General features: G+C 40.5%; 1 protein-coding gene across 1 annotated transcript; it reads left to right on the plus strand.

Moving 5' to 3' along the window:
* Positions 1–3,445: 3,445 nt before the first annotated feature.
* ISOC1 (isochorismatase domain containing 1) lies at positions 3,446–20,238 on the plus strand. Its single transcript, XM_071424719.1, has 5 exons — positions 3,446–3,824; positions 13,259–13,378; positions 13,547–13,750; positions 14,136–14,252; positions 18,767–20,238. The coding sequence occupies exons 1-5, from the start codon at positions 3,525–3,527 to the stop codon at positions 18,911–18,913; spliced, it is 888 nt and encodes a 295-aa protein (XP_071280820.1). The 5' UTR covers positions 3,446–3,524; the 3' UTR covers positions 18,914–20,238.
* The last annotated feature ends 1,288 nt before the right edge of the window (positions 20,239–21,526 follow it).

The raw sequence follows: 21,526 nt of genomic DNA on the forward strand, positions 1-21,526 counted from the left end.
TTGCAATGTGAAATGCCAGAGAGATGCATTACAAATACTGTTACACACTTGTGTTATTCAAACTGAGTTAAAAGTACCACGTTTGTTGTAAGCCAGTGTAATGGAGATCACTGGGCACTTTTCCTGTGCAGTGCATCATACTCTTCTCTTACTATGAAGCAAAAAATTATATGCTGGATTATAGGTGTGCTAAGCCTCATATTTGTGATAGTGTGATACCTCTGCAAGTGCCACAGGAGCTGTATGATTAAGAGACACACAAAAGGTTACTGAATCCAACTTACATTCAGTTGGTGATGCTTGGAAAGTGTCCCTTCTCAAGTTCAGATCTCAGGGTGATCCCTTGACAACAGAAGATGACCAAAGCTGGCATGGAAAAACAGCATAGTCTGAGCTGTGCTTGCACCACAAGTGATTTCCTCTATGGGACAATACTCTCCAAGCACAGGCAGCTACAAAGAAAGACGAAAAAGAAAAGAGAAAAAGAAAAGAGGAGATGGAGAGGAGAGGAGAGGAGAGGAGAGGAGATTAAACTACCTGTGAAAAGACTGACTGTGAAATTGCAGTGTAAGAGACAGAATTTGAAATGTGAAAAGATGCAAGGCTGTACAATAGGATACCAGACCAAGGGCCAAGATTAGCTGTCAATAAGACACAGACCAAGGGCCAAGATTAGCTGTCACTTGGTAAAGGCACATGGGTTGTGTGGTAAAGAAAGCAGCTATGGCATTGCCTTTATGTGTGTGCAGGGGGGCTGGTAGCTGTGCTCCTCTGCCTCCAAGACCTCCTGTGCAGGGAGGATCAGCCCCTGCTCTGGGTCCTTGACCTGAGGGGCAACAGGGGGAGCAATGGTCAGCTGCAGTAGAAAAGTCCTTCATTATCCAGGTTTTGGATGAATGTGGGTAATTCCTTGACAATTCCTTGTCACTGCACACACTTACTCCTGTTAGCAAAACTTCTTCTGTTATTTAAGTGAGCTTGAATCTGGTGAACATACTAAAATATGTTATGTGTTCTGCATAGTAACTGATTTTTATTCAAACATATTCATTATAGACAGCAGTTTAGAAAGGTAAGAACCTGCTATGGCCTATTTTTTTAATACAGATGTATCTATCTTGCTATAATGGAGAAAGGAAATCCATTTAAAAGGCATCATTAATCCACAAAACCACTACCCATGCTATGTTTTAGAAGTATATTTAATTTTAGAACTGCACTCAATGAAAATAAAGTACAAATTAAGAAATGGGAACCAGTTTAAGTCACAGAAAATAAACAGAATTCACTGGGTGTTCAATTTGTCACCTTTTCTTTTGGAAAACTGGAACTGATTCAAGTCAGCTAATGAGTAGGCCATAAAATTGTTCACCCTGTATTCTTTTACTGTAACAGCATTAATGACTGTCTGTATCAAAAAATTAAATCAGCAGAACGGTAAGCATGGACAAATAATTAAAATAAGCCCTGAACCCAGGCTACTGGACATTTTTTATAGCTGGCAGGTGGAACAGAGTTGTACATAATTCACCCAACATTCCCAAGTATTCACCTCATTTTTGGAGGTGAAAATTAATTTTTTTACCCAGCTACATATTGTCCTATGTAGGATACAATCAAGTGCTTAAACCAAACCCAGATGGACAGGCTCTCCGCTCTTTTCAAAGCATATCTTAACCACAGAGATGTGTTCAGTTAGACTGAATACATAAGTTTGACACTATCTACTGTGGAAAGGAGATGGAAATTCTGTATGAAACCACTGAATTCACTGGCAGTTAAAAAAAGAGAGTATTTTAGACTTAATACACCTCAATATGTGTAATTTCTGCCTAAACACGGTATCATTTCAATGTTTTTCCTGTAATGCGCAGGTGCCATTGCACATTTGTTTCTTGGCTAATGTATAAAATAATCACTTCATGCTGCTTTGGTGCCTAGTGAGTACATGAGTGAGTTAAGTAAATAACTGCAAAAGACTACTTATCCTTGCAATTTTTAAATCAAATCATATCAACAGTGTATTTTCCAGTGAAATACCCCAACAAACCAACAAACTACTGAAAACATAGTATTGTCATGTAACATGACAGCTCCAAATTTCTGATACCAGTAAAGCCAAAGAACAATTTGCATAGAATCAGAGAATGTCCTGTGCTGGAAGGGACCTCAAAGATCACCTAGCTCCAATCCCCCTGCTTTGAACAGGGGGATGCCTTTCACTAGACCAGGTTGCTCAGAGGTCCATACAGCCTGGCCTGAACACTTCCAGGGATTGATTGGGCATCCACCATTTTCTCCGGGCAGCCTGTTCCAGTGCCTCACCACCCTCACAGTAAAGAATTGCTTCCTCAAACCTAATCTAAACCTACTTTCACTTTGAAGTCACTCCCTTTGCCCTGTTACAACATGCCCTTGTAAAAAAGTCCCTCTCCATCTTTCTTGTAGGCTCTCTTCAGGCTGCAATTAGGTCACCCTGAAGTCTGCTCTTCTCCAGGCTGAACAATCCCCGATGTCTTCGCCTTTCCTCATAGGAGAAGTGCTCCATCCTCCTAATCAACTCTGTGCCACGCAAACATGCATTAACCTTAATGGTGCATTGGCACAGTGCATGCAAACATCCACTTGTTTTTAGCACAGTATTTTCTTTCTATGCGAGTATCACACTACTCAGATCTTTCCCCCAAGCACACTTTAATGTAACAGAAACTCTGGTAATTATGGCAAAAATAGGGGCAACAATTTCAGCTGTCAGTCATCCCTGGAGAAAAAGTAAATATGGTAGAGAGCATGAAGCTACGAAGGAAAAAATATGCGTTCTATCCTGCTCACTTCCCCTCATCCGTGGAGGGAGCTGGAAGCTCGGACCCGCAGCTCGGGCACCGCCCGCTGCTCAGAAAGCGCAATTCCGAAGGAAGCCTCGTAGAGAACTCAACTACCAGTCCCCAGTACAGATCTGGGCTGGATCACCCTTCAAAGTAACCGGGCATGTTTCAGGCTCTACCAACAGGTTTCCTTCCCAGCTTGCACGGGACGCGGCCTCGCCCGTCCCCGCCGTGGCTGGGCCCGGTGCCCGCCCGCGCTCCGAGCCCGCCCTGCCCCGCGCACCCCACAGCGCGCTCTGCCCCGCGGCGCGACCCTGGGAGGGCCCCGCCGGGGCCGCCACAGCGGCGGTGTCCCCTTGCTCCTCTCCGGGATACACGGCCTCTCTCCGCCCGGACGAGGGCAAGTGCGCCCGTGTGGGGCTGCTCTTCTCACTGTCCGCCTAAGCAGGGAAAGCACCATGCTCCCCCCCAAGACACCCCGTGTCCGCCCGATGAAGGCACCCCGGCAACGCTCTGAGCCCCATGGGGGTGCGGGGCAGGGCCGAGCCCCATGGCGGGGAGGAGGAGCAGGAGCAGCCGCAGCCGGGATTGGGGCCCGCCGGCACCGCCCGGCCGGTCGGGGGGGAGGAGGCGGCGGGAGGAGGAGCGGTGGCGCGGACCGCAGCGAGCTGGCGGGGCTCGGCGCGGCGGTCCCTGAAGATGGCGGCGGCGGAGCCGGGTGCTGCTCCGGGCAGCGGGAGCTGCGCTCCAGCGGGCGGCGGCTCCGTGCCCGTCCTTTTCTGCTTCTCGGTTTTCGCGCGGCCCTCCAGCGTGCCCCACGGCGCTGGCTACGAGCTGCTGATCCAGAAGTTCCTCAGCCTCTACGGGGACCAAATAGACATGCACCGTAAGTTCGTGGTGCAGCTCTTCGCCGAGGAGTGGAGCCAGTACATCGACCTGCCGAAGGGCTTCCTGGTCAACGAGCGCTGCAAGGTGCGCCTGGTCCCGCTGCAGATCCAGGTGAGAGCGGCCGCCACAGGTGCGTGTGTGTAACCCGTCCCGTCCTGCCGCGGCGGGCCCCGGCCCCTTCCGGGAGAAGTGAGGGATCCTGGAGCCGGCTGGGACCGTGGGCGCAGTCCCCACAGCCCGCGCTCACTTGTCTCTCCGTGGAAACTTTTGGTTTCCCAAGCCGGGGAGGCAGGTGCGCTTTGCGCCACGCGCGTGTGCTATACCGGGCTTTGCCTTCGGCTCGCCAGAACTTACTGGGCGTCATGAATGGGAAGACAAGTCAGGTCGCTGAAGTAATCAATGCTCTCCGTTAAATCAGGCGGCTGGTCACACCCGGCCTTAGCCGCGGGTAATGCTGTGAGGTGGAGAGTGCCAGTAAAGTAGGCTCTGCCAGAGCTCGGTGTCTTGGCTTGTAGTTCATCAGGACCTCTGTATCCCTCTTTGCTTCAAAAAGCTCTTTCTGATATGCAGGTCTATAGCTTGGTAGTTCTGTAGCCACAAACCAGGAAGCCAGACTGCCAGATAGATGCAGTTACGTGTGCTTTCCTATGAAGATACTTTTATGCCCGCTAGAGATTGGTGCAAGTTGTGCTCTAATACTTCCACTCAAAACACATTGCTTCTTCCTTTCTCCCGTATCTAAGAATTCAACTTAAAAAAAACCCACAAACCAAAACAGACCCCAGGATTAAACCCCACATCATTGCTGTTTTCATTCAGAACACTTTAAAAAAATTATAATTAGGAAATTTTAGTTTGCCTAGCCAACACTTCTCAGATGTTGGAAAACTGTTATCATGAGAGCTGAAACATTGCTTGTCTTCTCTTAATGTTTTCAGAAATGTCTAATTAATCCTGTTTGTAAACTCTGCTTAATCATAGTGTCTTGTATGCATAAACTCTCAAGGTGGTCTGTTTGCTTTCACTGTACATTAAGGGTGCCTTTGGCATCTTTTATTCTTAACTTTATGTATGGAAAGAATGGTTAAGAAGAGCAAATTGGTTTAATAAATTCTTAGCACATCATATACACTCATTATATTCAGTTTAAAACTTTTCTGTTTCTGTGTTGTAATTTATGGGGGCCCAATCAGAAAAACTGGAAAGGAATAGTCTTTCCAGCTTGCAAAAAGAGTTGGTATAGATGTTAATGGAAGCAAGGATTTTAAAAACAGAATTTGGGTATTCTGGGCATATAACAGTGTTTCAGGTCAAAATTTGGTTCTCATTTGTGCATGCAGATCACTACTCTGCAAAGACTCCCTTGCAGATGCCTTCTGCACTGAAACTGTAAATGCAGCTCAAGCATTTGTAGCAGGACATACGTCTTGGAATAAAGGTCAGTACTGAGACAAGGATACAACACTCCCAGGGTGCAAATGCGCTATACAGCTTTGACTGCAGGGATTCAGGATGAACCAATATTTTATGCATTATTGCCTGTTTGATTGCCTACTTACACCAATACTGTTGCAGTTCTGTTGCAGCTGGTGATATGAAAAGGATGGTATTTGTGGGTTATTCCTTGATATGTTTCAGCAGCTGTGAATGAGCTGAAGATGTCTCAAATGAAACATCACAATGATGTCAGTCAGCTTGCCTTAAGCCAGAGACAGGTGCTCAGAGATCACTTGTTTGAGAAACATTTGGTATGATACAGACACAGCTGAGCTTTTAAAGACCTTTAGGACTTAGTGATGGGAATATTATACTTTCTGTGTATTCATTCAGGCATTGCCACTATTATATGCCATTTTTTCCTTCCCTCCCGCTTTTTCTCCCTCCCTTCCTCCATGATTTATCTGCAGTTACACACAACATTGATTTGTCAACTCTGTGTGTGGCATAGTCCGTGGAATCACTGTTTTGGATGTATGTTTCAAGAGGGACAACTTTTGTTTGCTGATGTGATTAGACTTTCATATTTAGAAAGATATTTCTGGTTTAAAATTAAAATTCAGAGATGCTAGCAGCTGTATCACTAGACAATTTCAGAGTTTTTATATGCATGTTTTATGAGGTATATGTAGGCATTTAGTTGGAGGTAGGATTTTAACCTTTAAGGGAGCTAATCTCTGGTATGTTATCCTTCCATTTTTATTCCTGTGCAGGCCTGTCATAGAAGGATGCCTTTTGGTATAATAGCTCACAGAATGTCAGCATCAAATGATGTTCGACTGGGCTGTTTCAATTTCTTGTCCCTGCAGCTGAGGGGGGCAGTAATCTCATGGAGGAATTACCATATGCTGCCCTTGGAAAGCCACTCCATGAACCCATTTCAAAGCTTGATCTGTACAGGGACGTTTGCTCATTCATTGTTTTATGCCTTTGTACCATCCTCATATATGTACATTTGTTTGGTCCAGATGTCCTGACACGAAACAGTCACTTAAGCTTTTGATGGCCATGCAGCATTAGGCAGGCTGGTGGGGAGCACTGCACTGTGATGTTCTGCCTGGCTGCCACTCCTCAACTCGAATCTCCTCCACCCAGACATGCAGTGGACAGGGACATTTCCTCAGGCCTCTCTCAAATGGAGGGACTGCATCTGCTTTTCATAAATAAAGTCTTATAAAAGTCTTTTAACAGGAGACTATAACATTTGTAGTTTGGGTGAAGCAATGCAGGACCGCTTTAATCACCTCTACATAGAGTAGAATAGTGCTATAAAAGTTATTGTATTTTCCTGTAGTGTTGTTGTACCTGCTTTTTGGGGGAGAGAACTAAGGAAAAAGACTTTGGTGATATCCAAAGAAAAGACAGCTGTATGCACATTACAGCTGTGTAATAGAGCAGTTTAGGCAGCTTGCAAATACATAGCCAAGAGAGACTATTTCACAGTTACTGTCATAACTTCAAGGTGACTTCTCCTCAGGAGGGCTTGTACTCTGTATTTACAAACTGGTAAACCTTAAGATACTGAAGCTAAAAGGGTAAAATTATTGCTGAAACCATTGCATAAAAGTATGTCTATTTCAGGATAGTTTTTTGAGACAGGTTGCTGTCTCAGTCATATCTGTCTTGAAAAAACTTCTGCTGAATGATAAGCTAAATAAAATATAACAATTAATACACATATTTTCACTCTTATTCCATATACCTGGTATTACTCAGATAGTCTGGAGCTAGAACTAACTACCTCAGGAACCCAAGTCCATTTTCTGAAGACCTGGAAAAGCCAAAGCATAAATTGCAGGGATTCTATTTGGGGGTTTTAGGGTGAAAGTACAATTTTTGATAAACTATTACATTCCTAAATAAATAAGTTTTTCAAAGATTTTTGAAAAGCAGCATGTGGGACCTTAAAGAAGGGAGGGAAAAGGGGCTGAAAATACTGAAAGAGGATTTTTTTTCTCTAATCCAGACTCCTTGTTTGTATATCTTTACTCTGTAACAAGCATTTTAGTAATTTTAAATTTTGCTGAAGACTTTTGTACCACATTAGTTATATGTACATCATGTGTTTTTTTAACTAAATCTGTCCTTTTTAAATGCTGAATTACATGTAAAAGGCTGCACATTAGCTTAGCATAAGATAAATATTTATTTTACTAAGTTGAAATACTTGTAACCTGTTTTTCTCTTAAAATACATCCAACTGAATTGATCCATTTTTTTAACATTTGAAATACAGGCAGCAAAGTACAACTGAATCTTACCAATTTTCTTTAAGAAATACAGAAGAAAAGGTGGTAGCTTCTTTTTGTTGTTGTCTCTTTTGTGCCATTCTTGAAATACCAAGGTTGCAACATCCCCCAGTCTGCCCTTTTAGTATGTAACCTTTAGTAGGTGACATGATATTTATGACGTCACTAGTGATGTCAAATGGGGTTATTTCTTTGCTTCCAGTTTCTTGTTCATTACAAATACTGTGAGGAAACTTCATTTTGTAAGTCTCACGATTTCCCGGACTTTGAACAGGTAAAGAACAGATAAAAAGCGAGTCAGTATATGTGAATATTTTTGTAAAGCTGAACCTATAATTATAGTACTTCATCTCAATCACATTTTTGTCTGATTAATAATAATAATAATCAGCAGAGATGATAAATAGATGTGGAAAAGCACCTCTCCTTTCCCACCTAGGTCTTTTCTAGAGTAGGATTTAAAGCTGTATGTAACTCGTGACAGCATACCTTTAAATCCTGGTCTGGACAAGGTCCTAGACTTCTTTAGCTGGGTAAAAGAGCTGCATCAGGTTACTTGACCATTTGATGTACCTATTCTGGTTGTGCTGTGGGCAACCTTCAGCTGGAGGACAGAAAATCCTAACTAAGAGAAATGAAGTGCAACAAGTGGAAATGATTATGTACTGTTGAGGGGAACTTCAGGTCATTTGGGTTTTGATGTTTTTTTTTTTTAACTTTTATTTTGAGTTCAAGTTGTTTAATGGTATTGCAGCTGAGTAGATGTAATATGCAGGGTGGATTCAGGCAGATACTGTGTGGCTGCAGTGACTTACAGTCCTTGCCCAGCTTGCCTCTTTCTGCAGTGAAGTCAAACAGGTGTTGATGTGCCAGCCCAGGTTTGATGTTTAGGTGTTGTTTTGCCCTCACCCCAGCTCTTTGGGATGTTGCACTGGGGAGGTCTGGGTGATTTTCACTGCCAGATGTGAAGTGGAAGTGTCACAGCATTCTTGTAGATGGGGAGGGGATGGCATTGAAAGCAAGTGAGTTGTAGGATTTATGTGGCACACTAAAGAACTACTAAACTAAACCTTTCCTTTATACATAGCAAATACTTACATGAATTTATTTATGGACTCTGTTAGCTACTGTTTATGAAACTTAATTTCAAACTGCTTTCTGCTGCACTCTGCCCTGCCCACATCTGGTCTTCCATGTAACACCAGCAAGTGTTGACTCTTTGATCTTAGCCTCCTTCTTCCAGTTTCCTCTTGTTCTGCCACAATTCAGACTGCAAGCTAATCAGAAATAAATAAGAAAATCAATATATGAATTATTTGTGTTAGACTTTGTAAAAGCATTTATTTAGCAAATATACAATTGACACAACTTTATTTTAGAGAGCTGCTGGCGTGAATCTGAAGGCATAAATTAAATCATATGAAACCAACTTGACAGTAAAGAAAAGCAGATATAGTGTTTTGCTCCAGCTCCCTGTGCTTCTTGACATAAACATATGAGATTCCATGGAAGTCTATAGTAAGAATACTCTGTGGCTTGAAAGACAGTCAGTTTTCTTCTGCACTTCACTGTCAAATCAGAATAAAATTGAATTGTGCTATATAAAATGGCTTTCAAACCCACTGTTTTTAATTATTCCATTGTTCTTCTCCTTGACAAAACTTAGGGCAAATACTGTTTTTGTAGAAGATCCCAGGCTGGAAGGAGCTGCAAGCATCTGAAAAAGCAGACTTCAGGTATTTCAGGACAAGCTGGAAAAACCAGGTGCAATAAGATGCATTTCAAAATGGAAGTAGCAATGTAGAAATAATCAGCTACACAAACAGAAGATGAGGGAGAGTTCAGGGGATGATTTATAAGTCTAAAATATACCTCAGGAGTCTAAGTATCATCCATTATGAAAAGAGCAAATACTGTACTGGAAAGTACAGAATAAACAGGGCCTGGAAGGGCTGTGAATTGGCTGATATTTGAGGCTCTGCTAGAGCAGTGAAGTAGTATGGGCAGAGAAACACTGTTGTGATAGTAGTATTGAGTGCCTCGTTCCAGACTGCAATTTGAAAACTACCCCAGGGAGGACCATGAAAACAATTTGTAGGAAGAAATACTAAAAGCATTAGATACGTTTTAGAACAAGGAGTAGGAAAGGAAGGCCTAAAGGGAGACCTAAAGCTCTGATTCTTAAGGTCTGGTAATAAGTTCTGCACGTGGTTATCCATGTGAGGGAGGGTTGTAATGCTCTTGTGTTTCAAATTCACTGTGGACCTAACTGTAAGTAATAATCATAAATGTGAGCAAAGGAGGTATGGATGAGAAAACACTGAAAGGCAAAGGTAACAGAGCTGTGGGATGGGTTTTACAAGAATTCTGTCTCTGATGGGTCAGACCATGTGGTCATCTCTGAAGAATATTATTTGTGTTTGTTTGATCCTTCCGTAGGGGAAGACTATGCTGCTTCTTGAAGACTTTCCGACTCTATTCACATTTGTTCCTCTGCTAGGGGTGGTGGTGCCATCTGCTGCACTGGCAGAGGAAGGTGCATATAGTAGATTAACTTTGCGTTGGTTATTCTGTAGTCCATGATGGTTTGTGGTTCAGACAGATGTTAAAAAATTACAGAATTACAGAATCAGTTAGACTATAAAAGACCTCTGAGATTGAGTCAAGCCTATAACTGAACCCTGCCATATCTATTAGAGCATGGCACCAAATGGTACCTCCAGTCTTTCCTTCAATGCCTTCAGCGACAGCGCCTCCACCACCTCCCTGGGAGCCCATTCTAATATCTAATCTCCCTTTCTGTGAAGAAATTCTTCCTAATGTCCAACCTAAACCTCCTCTGGTGCAGCTGTTAAAGTGATGGAAAGATTTAAAGGAGAAAATGATAGTCTTTGCTTGTCATATAAATGCTAAGACAAAATGGCACAGTAGGAACCACACTTATAAATATTGTTTATTCCATTTTTTTTGTTTTTATTGCTTAGGAGTAGGAAAGTTAAATGTCATGATTGACTTCTGTGATGGTAATAAGTGCCAGAGTGGGAATGGGTCACAGTATGTGTTCCCTGTGGTGTTGAATTGTACATTAATACTGCCTGCCAACTGCCTTTTTCATTGTTCAGGCAAATGATGTGGTATGATGGATGGTATTCAAGAACAAGGTGGCTATTTAATTTTATGTCAAATCTTTCTTGGTCCGAGACCTCATTCATTACCTGGTGTAGAGTTGCAGAAGTGTTACTTGGGAAAAGTATCTAGAGGCTGTCTTCCCTAGCCCCTTGATCAAATCAGCTGCTGCATTGCTGAATACTGAAATCTCATAGGATTGAAAATCTCACATCTGTGGTAAATTTTTTCAGTGCAGCTGTATCTTCCTGGTGAAAAAGATTTCCCTAATGCCTATTGTGATGCTCTTCTGTCTTCCTGTGGTATCAGTGAGCCCAGTGTTACATCATCTGCACTGTGGTTGTTACTGCATTTGCCTCTGTAACTGCTTGTATTAAGAGTGTTGCTGTTTGGCTCACAAGGACTGGAGGAACCATGTTTATGAATGCTTGCTGCTTTGGCAGTAGTGGTGTAATGAATCTGAGAACTGAGGGAATTTAGTATTTGCAATTGTTAGCATACAAGTAATTTTCCCAACAGTTTGAACAGGCCATTGCATATGTTTAAGCATTGCTATTATTAAGCATGGCCTTGGGAATTGAGATCAGCATCATTTTACTCTGGAGACATGTGGTGAATCCGTGAAAGTTTTGGAATTAATATTTATCAATTCCCAATTCCTTTGTGGTGAGTTGACCTTGACTGGCCACCACGTGCCCACCAAACCGCTCCATCAGTTGTCCTCAGTAGGACAGAGGGGAGAAAATATGACCAAGAAGCTTGTGCATCAAGATAAGGACACAGAGGAATTTTGCCAATTACTGTTCATAGAAAAAACAGACTTGGGGAAATCAGTTTGATATAGTGCTAATCAATAACCAAGTAAAATAAGCAGAAATAAGAACAAATGTAAAAACACCTCTTCCCTATGCCTCCCTTCTTCCCTGGTTTAGCTCTAGTTCCAACTTCTCTACCTCTTCCCTTCAAGCAGCACATAGGGATGGGGAATGGGGTTTGTGGTCAGTTCATAAAACTTCACCTCTCCCACTCATTCTTTTCACACTCTTCCCCTGCTCCAGAGAGGGGTCCCTCCTGTGTGAGATAGTATGTAATGAACTTCCCAAATATGCATCCTTCCCACAGGCTGCATTCCTTCCTAGACATTCTGCACATGGGCTCGACAGTCACAGGTCACTTCAGAGAGTCACTAAAGCAGGGCCCTTCAGAGTCTCAGCCTTCTTTAAGGCATATTGCAGGCCTTCTTCAAGGCTGTGCTGTGGGGTCCTCCATGGACTGCAGGTGGATTTCTGTTCCACTGTGGAAGCCCATGGGCTCCAGGGGCACAGTTGCCTCACCATGGTCTGCACCAGGAGCTGCTGCTGGGGAATCTCTGCTCCAGCACTTGGGGCATCTCCTGCCTCTCCTACACTGACCTTGGTGTCTGAAGTGCTCTTTCTCCCACATATTCTCACCCTCCTCTCACAGCTGCTGTTGGACAGTGGGTTTTTTTACCCTTTCTTACATATGTTAGCATAGAGTTGTCACCAGCATCACTGATGTAACAGATCTGTCTTGGATTCAGCTGGCATTAGTGCTCTCTTGACATGAGGCTGTTTCTGGCATCTCACAAAAGCCACCCTGACAGCCTCCCCTCACTACCAAAACCTTGCACGTTAACCCAATACACCTGCAGTCTTCCGAAATACATTCTTTTACAGATTTTGTAATTTTGTTTAAGTTTAAAACATTACAACCTCAGATTGCAGAAAATGAAGTGTATATAATTAATGGGTACTTCCCAGAAGCTCTTTATTCAATTCGATTTATCTGTCTGCTGAAAAGCTCCTGAATGGACGTAATTTCTCTTGAGTTGCCTTACAACTAAATGATAGTATGTAGCTCTTTTCTTTCCCTGTAGCTTCCATCTGAAGCCCTATACTTTGGTTCAACCGGTAGTGCAAGTAATTTATTTATAAAAATACAAAGCACTCTTTCTAAGTGTAAGAAAGTTAAGTATTTGCTTTATTTTTCTTATCCTCTCCCTTCTACCCTACTTGGTACCTTGTATGAGGGAAACTCTAGGAGATTACTTTTGTCATTAAAATGCATTCAGTTTGGTTTCTAATATTTACAGTCTCCTCTACTTTCTTTCTAGCTTTGGACTTTCATCAGACTTGTGCAAAAAGATGTCATAGACAAATCAAATTGACTACACAATGGAAGTATTGAAAATATATGTACATACAATATCTGAAAGCAAGTGGAAGTATGAATTTTTTAAACTTTAATTTATCCTGAGTCTATTTGAGTTCCAAGAATTGTGGATTTAAAAATGAATTTGAAGAGTTAATTTTGCTTTTGGTACTTTTTTTTTTGCTATTATTTAGGTGGTGTGTTCCTCTGCCCCCCTTCAGAGTTCCGAAATATCCATGCACTTTTATGTGGAATTCTGCTTCCCACCTAATAAAATCGTGAATAAAAATTGATGACTATACCGTACTGTTCAGTATCAGCTATTCATTTTACTTCAGAAACATAACAAAATTAGGCTTGAAAAACTCGTCTCCTATTTTGACTCAAAGTAACATAAATCCATAATCTAGCAGATGTATTGCAAACTCTTCCTCATTCTGCTGCATTTCTGAAGGGATATCCACTGCCATGGAAAACATTACCTTTTCTTCTTTTTTTCAGATTACTACTTTGGGCAACCTGACACCCTCAAGCACTGTCTTTTTCTGTTGTGACATGCAAGAGCGATTCCGGCCTGCTATCAAATACTTCGGTGATATCATCAGCGTGGGCCAACGACTGGTATGTTGTAGTGAGTTTTGATCACTCGTTGCAAACTTTTTTTATTATTTTACATACAGTTTAACTATTACTTAGTATTAGATAGTAACAATGTTTTTGTTATTGTTGTTCTACGTTTTCTTTTTTTTTCCTTTTTTTGAAAATGTTTTTCTCTCTGTCCTCTTACAGCTCCAAGGTGCACGGCTCTTGGGAATTCCAGTTATTGTCACTGAACAGTATCCCAAAGGTCTTGGCAGCACTGTGCAAGAAATTGATTTAACAGGAGCTAAACTTGTACTTCCCAAGACAAAATTTTCAATGGTGTTGCCAGAAGTTGAAGCGGCATTAGCAGAGATCCCTGGTGTCCGGAGTATTGTCCTCTTCGGAGTAGAAGTAGGTCCATTCTTACTTTTGGTTTATGGTAATGTTTATTGGCCCTCAAATGGGCATCTCTTTGTGTAATTAAAACAAACCAACTCAATTTATATAATTTATATTACTTAGAGCTTAGATATCCTCTACAGAATAAAGTATTTTTGTGTTGTCATTAATATTATCTCATTAAAGAATTTGAGATGAGATACTTGTAAACTACAGGCACTTGTCACAGTCTTAACTAGCATTTAAAATGCATATTGAGTTCCCTCATACTGCCAGGGGTAGAAAAATACATATTTGCACTCTAATTAATTATGTACTCTAATTTGTGGTTGTGTGACTTTCATTTCATAATGATGGTTTGTTGGTGGCTTTTCTGCCTTTGATTTCTCCCCTGTAGACTCATGTCTGTATCCAGCAAACAGCATTGGAATTAATTGGCAGAGGTCTGGAAGTTCATATTGTAGCTGACGCCACCTCGTCAAGAAGTATGATGGACAGAATGTTTGCTCTTGAAGTAAGTTTCTTAGTTGGGGTTTTCTTCACCTTGGGTTGGTATGTTAAGTTCTCTGCTTATTGTAGGCTAACAAGGAATTTCTATGGACAAAGCAGTGGATAAAAGTAGATTTGAGAAGAGATGAGTACTCTGATTCTTAAAATAGCATTAAAAATGGAGAAGAAGTACTGGCTTTTTTTAATCTCCTTGAATTATAATTTAATATGCATAACCCAGTTTGGAATGTTTGGAATTTAACAGTGATTTTTCCGTACAATATAGATTGCTCTGTATAACACTAGTATTTTAGCATATCCCTTTATGCAGTATTATCTCTACAGCAGAGTAAAAGTGCTATAAAGCTTTTGGCTTTGTTGTTCCAGAGTATTTATTCAGGTGTTGAAATTCTTAAAGTGCAATGAAATACAGTATGGGATCCTGTTCAAATCTCCTTGTACCTCTGTCCCTCCTCCTGCTTTTCCTCATCAGTGCAAATTAAAGCTTAATCGCAAGACCCTGATTATAGTAAACATTCCCCTCCCCCCTGCTTTTAGGAGCTTAGGCAAACTAAATGTTGAGAAAGTGGAGATAAATGTAACAAGAAGATTTAAAAGCGCATACAACTATGTTGTAGCAAATTCATTCAAATGATTTTTTGATGGTGTACTCCTAATTTGCCCACAGGCATCACTGTTGAAAGTCAAAACCTGATACATACATTAAGTATTGCATTTTTTTGCCTCAGGCCCTAATAATTATTTGAAGTAGAAACTAATGATAACCACAGCATGTTATGCTTTTTCATAGATTTTGAGGAGACTTAATTTCTTAAAGGCTAAAGAGAAATCCCCAGCACACAGTGATTGATGAAACCCGTGACTTTGATTAAGTGGAAACCTAATGTCAACTGTCACATAGAGCATAGGGACACACACAGAGTACAGGAGTGACTGAAGTCATGGACTTCCCAAATCAATGTGGTGCAGCAGCAGTAGGAGACAAAACAAATATAGAAAACCTGAAATCTGTTGGCCTTACTATGGCCTTATTGTGACCTTATTATGGCCTTATTGTGTATGTTTTTGTACATTTATTACTTACAATGTGTCTGTAAGCATAGAAATTGGGCCAATGTAATAAAGGTTAAAAGAGTGACTAGCTAGCTTTGCTTTACTTTCTAGGCAAAAAGGTATTGATCTTAGAAGTGTGATTGCTTGCAAAAGCTGTAAATTTTTCCATTTTTGGTAACTTTTTGGCACACCTTTGCAACGTGTTCTCAGTAAGCAAAAGAAAGCGTTTTTCTGTAGTCCCTTGTGTTGTCAGTCATTACAATATGAGTGAGCCAACACTTGCTGTGCGGAGTTCAGCCAGCAGCAACACCTTCTCTGCTGCACATGGCAGCAGCACATATCAACATTGTCCGCTTCTTGTGTTACAGAGCCTCACTTAAATGTGCTACCAAGGGATGTGGGCTAGAGCAAGCAAGACATGGGCATGCTTGGGAGGAGGAGACCAGGAGAAACAGAAATTGGACATGTCCTTAATCCTGGTTGACTGTGGCATTATGGGGGAAGTGGGCAACGTACCAAAGTCTTGGGTAATCCTGCTTTAGTTTCACCATACAGCTCACAGTTCCTAGTCACATTTTTTAATAAATGAGTCTAACATTGTCTCTTATGCAAACTTATGCAAGCTGGTGAGCTGAGGTGAGCTTTATTGACCGGGGTTCCTGGATCCTTTTCCATACCTTTCTGGGAAGATGAATGTAACATTTGCCTTTTCACAATAACACAGCCCTTCTCTATTCACAGTCACCTTTCAAGAATAATAAAGAGGGACTTTGCAGTGATAACCTCAGTAGCCCCAAATAACTCCCATCTGGTCTCACCTGCCCCTTCAGTTCTCCACATTTCCCATCACATAGCATGTGTTTTGATTGTGCTGGTGATGAATATACAAATATTTGAGTGGGTGTACTAGGAAGTGCAATTTGACTTAATTGGTAATGAAAGCATTCATGTCTGCTTGGATAACAGGTTGTTTCCACTTCTGTTGTGTGCTTAAAAATGACAGCAGGCAACAACTCATTAAAAAAACCCTCAGAAACAAAAAAATCTTGACATTTTCATTGATGAAATAACTCAACCCAAAAGTTCAAGGATGTGACTATTCTGAATCTTTGTTGTTCCAAAGAGTATGACTGTTCTGAATCTGCCCCGTCTGATGAAGATGTCCTATGCCAGTGCTTGGTCTCAGATTGAGACAGCTTCGTCTGCTTCTGCTGGATTTCTTTTCTGTTCTTTGTCTTTTCTACTTTTTTCTGCAGTGTGGATGCAACATACTGTCGATACTTTCCTTCTCAAAGACTCTCTTCTAAGAAAACTTGTGATTTCCTTGGAAATCATCCAATATACTTAGCAAATGTATCTCTTATTTTCTGCTAATCTAAAATTTATAAAAATAATATCTAGTCCTAGAGAAGATATGAGGCAATGCCAGCCTCTTTTGAAATGTTATGGTGTGTTTTGCTTTTAAAGAGAAGGTGTTCTCTCTTTTCAATCAACATTTCACAGACAGAAATGATTTTTTTAAGGGTCTAGATTTTTTTTCTCATCCATGCTAGTTAAAACCAAAACCTTTGTATTCTTGGAGAGGCTCATGTTGAAAACATTGCCATAATATTTCGTATTAATTTTTCTATTTTTCTTCTTTTTTGTATGCATGTGAATTTTAACAAATATGGTTCTACTGAGTAGGAGAGCTGAGGAAAGTAGTTACTTTGTTTCAGTGTAAGAACGTTGAGAGGCTTGTTGCTGCAATGGCAAGTAGGAAGTATTGAATTCAGTAAATCCAATGTTGTTAGTTTGTTGTTATGTGGACTGTAGTTACATATACTTTACTGGTTGGTCCCTTAAAGTTAGTAACTTTCACCCATCAGTTGGTTTGTAATTGAAGAGCTGGAAGGTTTGGAGCTTCTCTTTACTTTAATGATTACAGTTGAAACCTGTATGTACATATGTCTGTTCTCTGCCACTTGCCCTCCCTTAGCCCTTTCAGGATCCCATTAGATTTGGTGGAGCATGCAGCTGAGTAGAGGATGAGAGAGGTAAAGCTGACTCTATGAAGAGGTTTACTGCCAAAGCATCTGTATGATGGCTGGGAAGATGATGGGGGGCATGGGTTGATCAGGTTTTGCTGAAGGTAACTTTGTTATGTAAGCAACAACCACAGTTTTAAAAGTCCAATAACTTTATAGTAAGTCCTGTACCTTGGGCTACGTGAAGCCCAAGCCCTGTTGAGTTGCACACTTAAAAGATCTAGCAGACTTCTTTTGGTTTTGCTTTCTCTGCAGCTATATATTTTATCCTGTAGCCTGTGAGAACTGACTCTGGAGTTACTGTCTGTAATGAAATGTAGTAAACCCCATAGATTTAGGAAAAGCACCATGGAGAATATGAACAATAGGAATGCTGAAACAGCAAAAGAAAATTCCTGTTTCCCTGTCCTCCGCCCTTAACCTATCTCTGTAACCCTATAAGGCAATGTCATGGTAACCCCTTACCATTGGTTAAGCTTGGATCCTTTCCAACCCAGATAAGAAGAAGCATACTGTACCCCATTAGTTAGAAGAAGAAGAGCAGAGACCCTTCACTGACCTCCCCAAATAAAGCCATCTCCGTGGAACAGCCTGCACCTTCTCCTTCTCCTCTCTCTCCGTCTGCTGCAGCCTCAAGCCCGGGACACCACTACCTCGCAAGCAGAGCTGAAATCCTGAGAGCTTGCAATCACTATAGAGCTGATAATCAGCATGCTTGCTGGATGGTAGCCCTGCGGTGTTGGCATGAGCAAGCTAGCCTCGGGCACCCAGTCCCTACTCAGGGACTGAGCTCCTGAGCCCTATTGCTCTGCTTTATGATAAGGCCAAATCAGAGGCTTTATTAAAGTGGCGGCCCAACGTGGGGCGAAACATCATTTAAAAAGAGCTGCTGTCGTACCAGTTTGATTTATAATGTCTGTAGAAGAGATTTTTCCTCTTTCTCCAGAGATTATTGCTACTAGTGTGCTCTGTAGTCCAAAAGCTGAAGTAGTCGTACATAACAAGGACTAAGAGAGAAATTGTTACAATTTCTTAATGCTTAATGCTGTTAAGTTGGACCTTGCTATTTTATTTTTTTCCCCAGGCCTTTCATCTGCATGAGAGTGAAGAAAGCTGTCCTCTGGGTTATGCAAGGGGAAAGGGTTGTTATTAAGATGTGTGGGGCTGCTGCCTATTAAATCTGACTTGGGGAAAGAATCTAGTTCAAGTAGAAAGCCTTATTTGTAATCCAGGGCAGCCTTTTGCCATAGAAAAGTTTAAACTCTGTCAGTTTTTTGTCCTAGCTTTATAAATTGTACCACTAAGTAATGCTGGAATGGAATTGACAGTGCTTTTGTTCATAGGAGATGTTTTTAAAAATGCATCTTTTCTTTCAAAATTCACTCATTCACATTTGCAAATACCTTACATGATTTCTCTCTGCTCTTTTATTTTTCAGCGTCTTGCACGTACTGGAATTATAGTTACTACTAGTGAAGCGATATTGCTGCAGCTGGTAGCTGATAAAGAACATCCGAAATTCAAAGAAATTCAAAATCTCATTAAGGCAAGCGCCCCTGAGTCAGGGCTCCTTTCCAAAGTTTAAAGCAGGTATGGAGAAAGCAGATCTCACTGTCCTCTTTACAGAGGAATGAAGGCTATAAGCGCACATGTACATGTTCTTTTGCTCAAAGTTTGGTAGGAGTGTAAAAATAAAAATTGACATACTTGTGCTTGCCTTAGCAAAATTGTCTGGTTATATGTCTGGGTGCCAATATGTTCTGTTTAGTTACAGCTGTCAGAAGTTCTGAGTATTAGAGGACCCTTTTGTTGTCAAATTTCTTTATTTAAAAAAATAAATTAACAGAGGTGCCTGCTAGTCTATACTATACGCTGATTGTAACGGCTCAAAAAAATGCATATTTCTGTGACACCCCTTTATTGTGTGCTTTGCAATTGTTCTGTGATGTCCTGTTTTACTTTTGTATTAATAGAAGATAATTACTTGTTGGATAAATGTGATATGCTTTAATGTTCTATATAAATGAAGTATTTTATTAGGGCAAAAGTTAAAACTGAGTAAGATATATGACCTATATGTGCGCTTTTGTTCTCTAGGATAAAATTTAAGCACTTTGAGGCAAGACACATAAATCAAGCAGAGCTGATGTTTGATTGCCCTAGGTAGCTGAAGTCTGCATCATGACTTTTGATTATACTGAAATTGACTGCCCAAGGCTGTACTTTCCTTAAGTGTATACAAACAGAAGACTGTTGTGTAATGAGTTCTTTATAAACAACTGGTGTCAACTCCTTCAGAACTTAGGAGTATTACCAAAGCTTTAAATTGGAAATGATAAGGATGTTTAATAATGAAAACTTTACAGGTTCGTGTGCTAAATCTACTAATATGTTTAGATTTATTTTGCTTTGTTTTGTCCCTGTTTAGTTAGATTGAATAATTCTGTCTAATTTACTCAAGAGGGCTCTGAAAGAAGGTTTCGCCTCTTTCGGATTTTGTGCTTTTTTTGTGGTCTATAGTTGGGTGGAGTGTGAATAGAATTTGGTCTAAAAATATTCTTCAGAAAAATAGCATCTTTAACATAATGATATATATTTTTTCTATCTAGAACTAATCTTTCAATAAGTGATTATTCATAAAGGCACTTCCTTCATGTTCTAGGGGATTAAACAATGTTGTATAAAGTTTACAGTGTGCCTGAGACATTTATTTTTTTTAAAGAGTACTAGAAGATGTCATACTAACCACTGATCTTTTTGGTAGAGAAGCTATTAAAGTATATGTATTGTTTTAAATTGCTTATTTTCCCTGCAAGATGGCTCTAAAATAATTGTTTCATAAATAAAAATAATTTTAGTTGTTTCATATAACCTTTGTTCAAAAGAAATAAAAAGTTAACATTTGCTGTCTCTTTTTTGCTTGTGATATTTATTGTAGAGCAAATCCTGAAAGCTGTGTTTGCCATGGACTTTATTCTAGTTTGTACAGCTGTAGAAGTTCTGTGGATGTCATGGGAATTCTGTGTAAAGATCAAGGGTGGATAATGTTGAATGATTCTTGTCTTCAGCATCTAGTTACAGTGTTATTTAACACTCTAGAATATGAGGAATTAACATTATGCTTCAAGCTGGAGGCTGGAATGCTAGTTGGGTTAAGAACACTTGCTCTATTGCTGACCTACTTTTAACCTACTTTCCTCGTATATTAATTGTGTTTCTTAGCAGTACAAAGTTCACTTATATTAATCAAATCAACAGCTGTGCACTAAAATACTGTACATTTCTTATAAAATAATGAGTTTATTCCCGTCCTTACTATTATGTGTTGATGGTACCGAGAGAAGTAATTGGAGAAAAAACTATAGCATTTTTTCCCATGTTTATTTTTGAAACCCTATCAGTTGCCTCAAAAACAAATGCATGGACTTTTAAGAGGTAATGGTATTGTTACTAAAATTTTACCACTTTAGTAGAAAAGTAAGTTGAAGGACAGATGTTGCATCTTCATTTACATTTCTCTTTTCAGAAATTCAGGAATACCCAGGGTTGTTTTATAAAATGGAGCTCTTAGATGTGAATTTAGGGATGAAATACATTCCTCTTTTGTTAGATGGATGCATTATTCAGCATCATGTGGGTCATTCAGATGAGATTGTAAGAATGTTTATTTAAAAAGAAGAGAAAAAATCGTTGCCATGTTTCTCTTACCTAAAGTAAGTTTATTCACCGGACGAAATTTCCTTTGCTTCTTCATTGCTCTCAACTCATCCATATTTTCTGTTCCGTGACAAGTGCGTGTTCCATTGCAGCAGAACAGCAGAAATGAGTCGTTAGAGAAGAGGCCTGTGGGCTATTGTGCTATGTAGAGTAAGTACTTATTTTGTTCTGCGAGGATAGGAAATAAATTAATGAAATAAAGTGGAGGAGGATTGCCTAAGGGTATACTCAGCTGATTGTGAAGAAGCTCTCTGTCAAGCTTTTCTTTATTTGAAAACTTCACCACAGCTATGGCTAAGCAATACAATTGTCACCTGCTCTAGGTGGCTTCAGCATCATTTCTCTTTTCTTGGGGAAGCAGAAATTGATGGAGAAGGGTGGTTTATTTTCCCTTGTAGGAGTTCTGGTCCTGTGCGAGGTTGCTAATACATTGTTTACCTCACTGCAGTAGCTGATATATAAATGCTGCATTAAGTATAGC

This window comes from Agelaius tricolor, unplaced genomic scaffold, assembly GCF_023055355.1.
Source record: "Agelaius tricolor isolate 1412-34295 unplaced genomic scaffold, bAgeTri1.0.p SCAF_4, whole genome shotgun sequence".
Classification (NCBI taxonomy): domain Eukaryota; kingdom Metazoa; phylum Chordata; class Aves; order Passeriformes; family Icteridae; genus Agelaius; species Agelaius tricolor.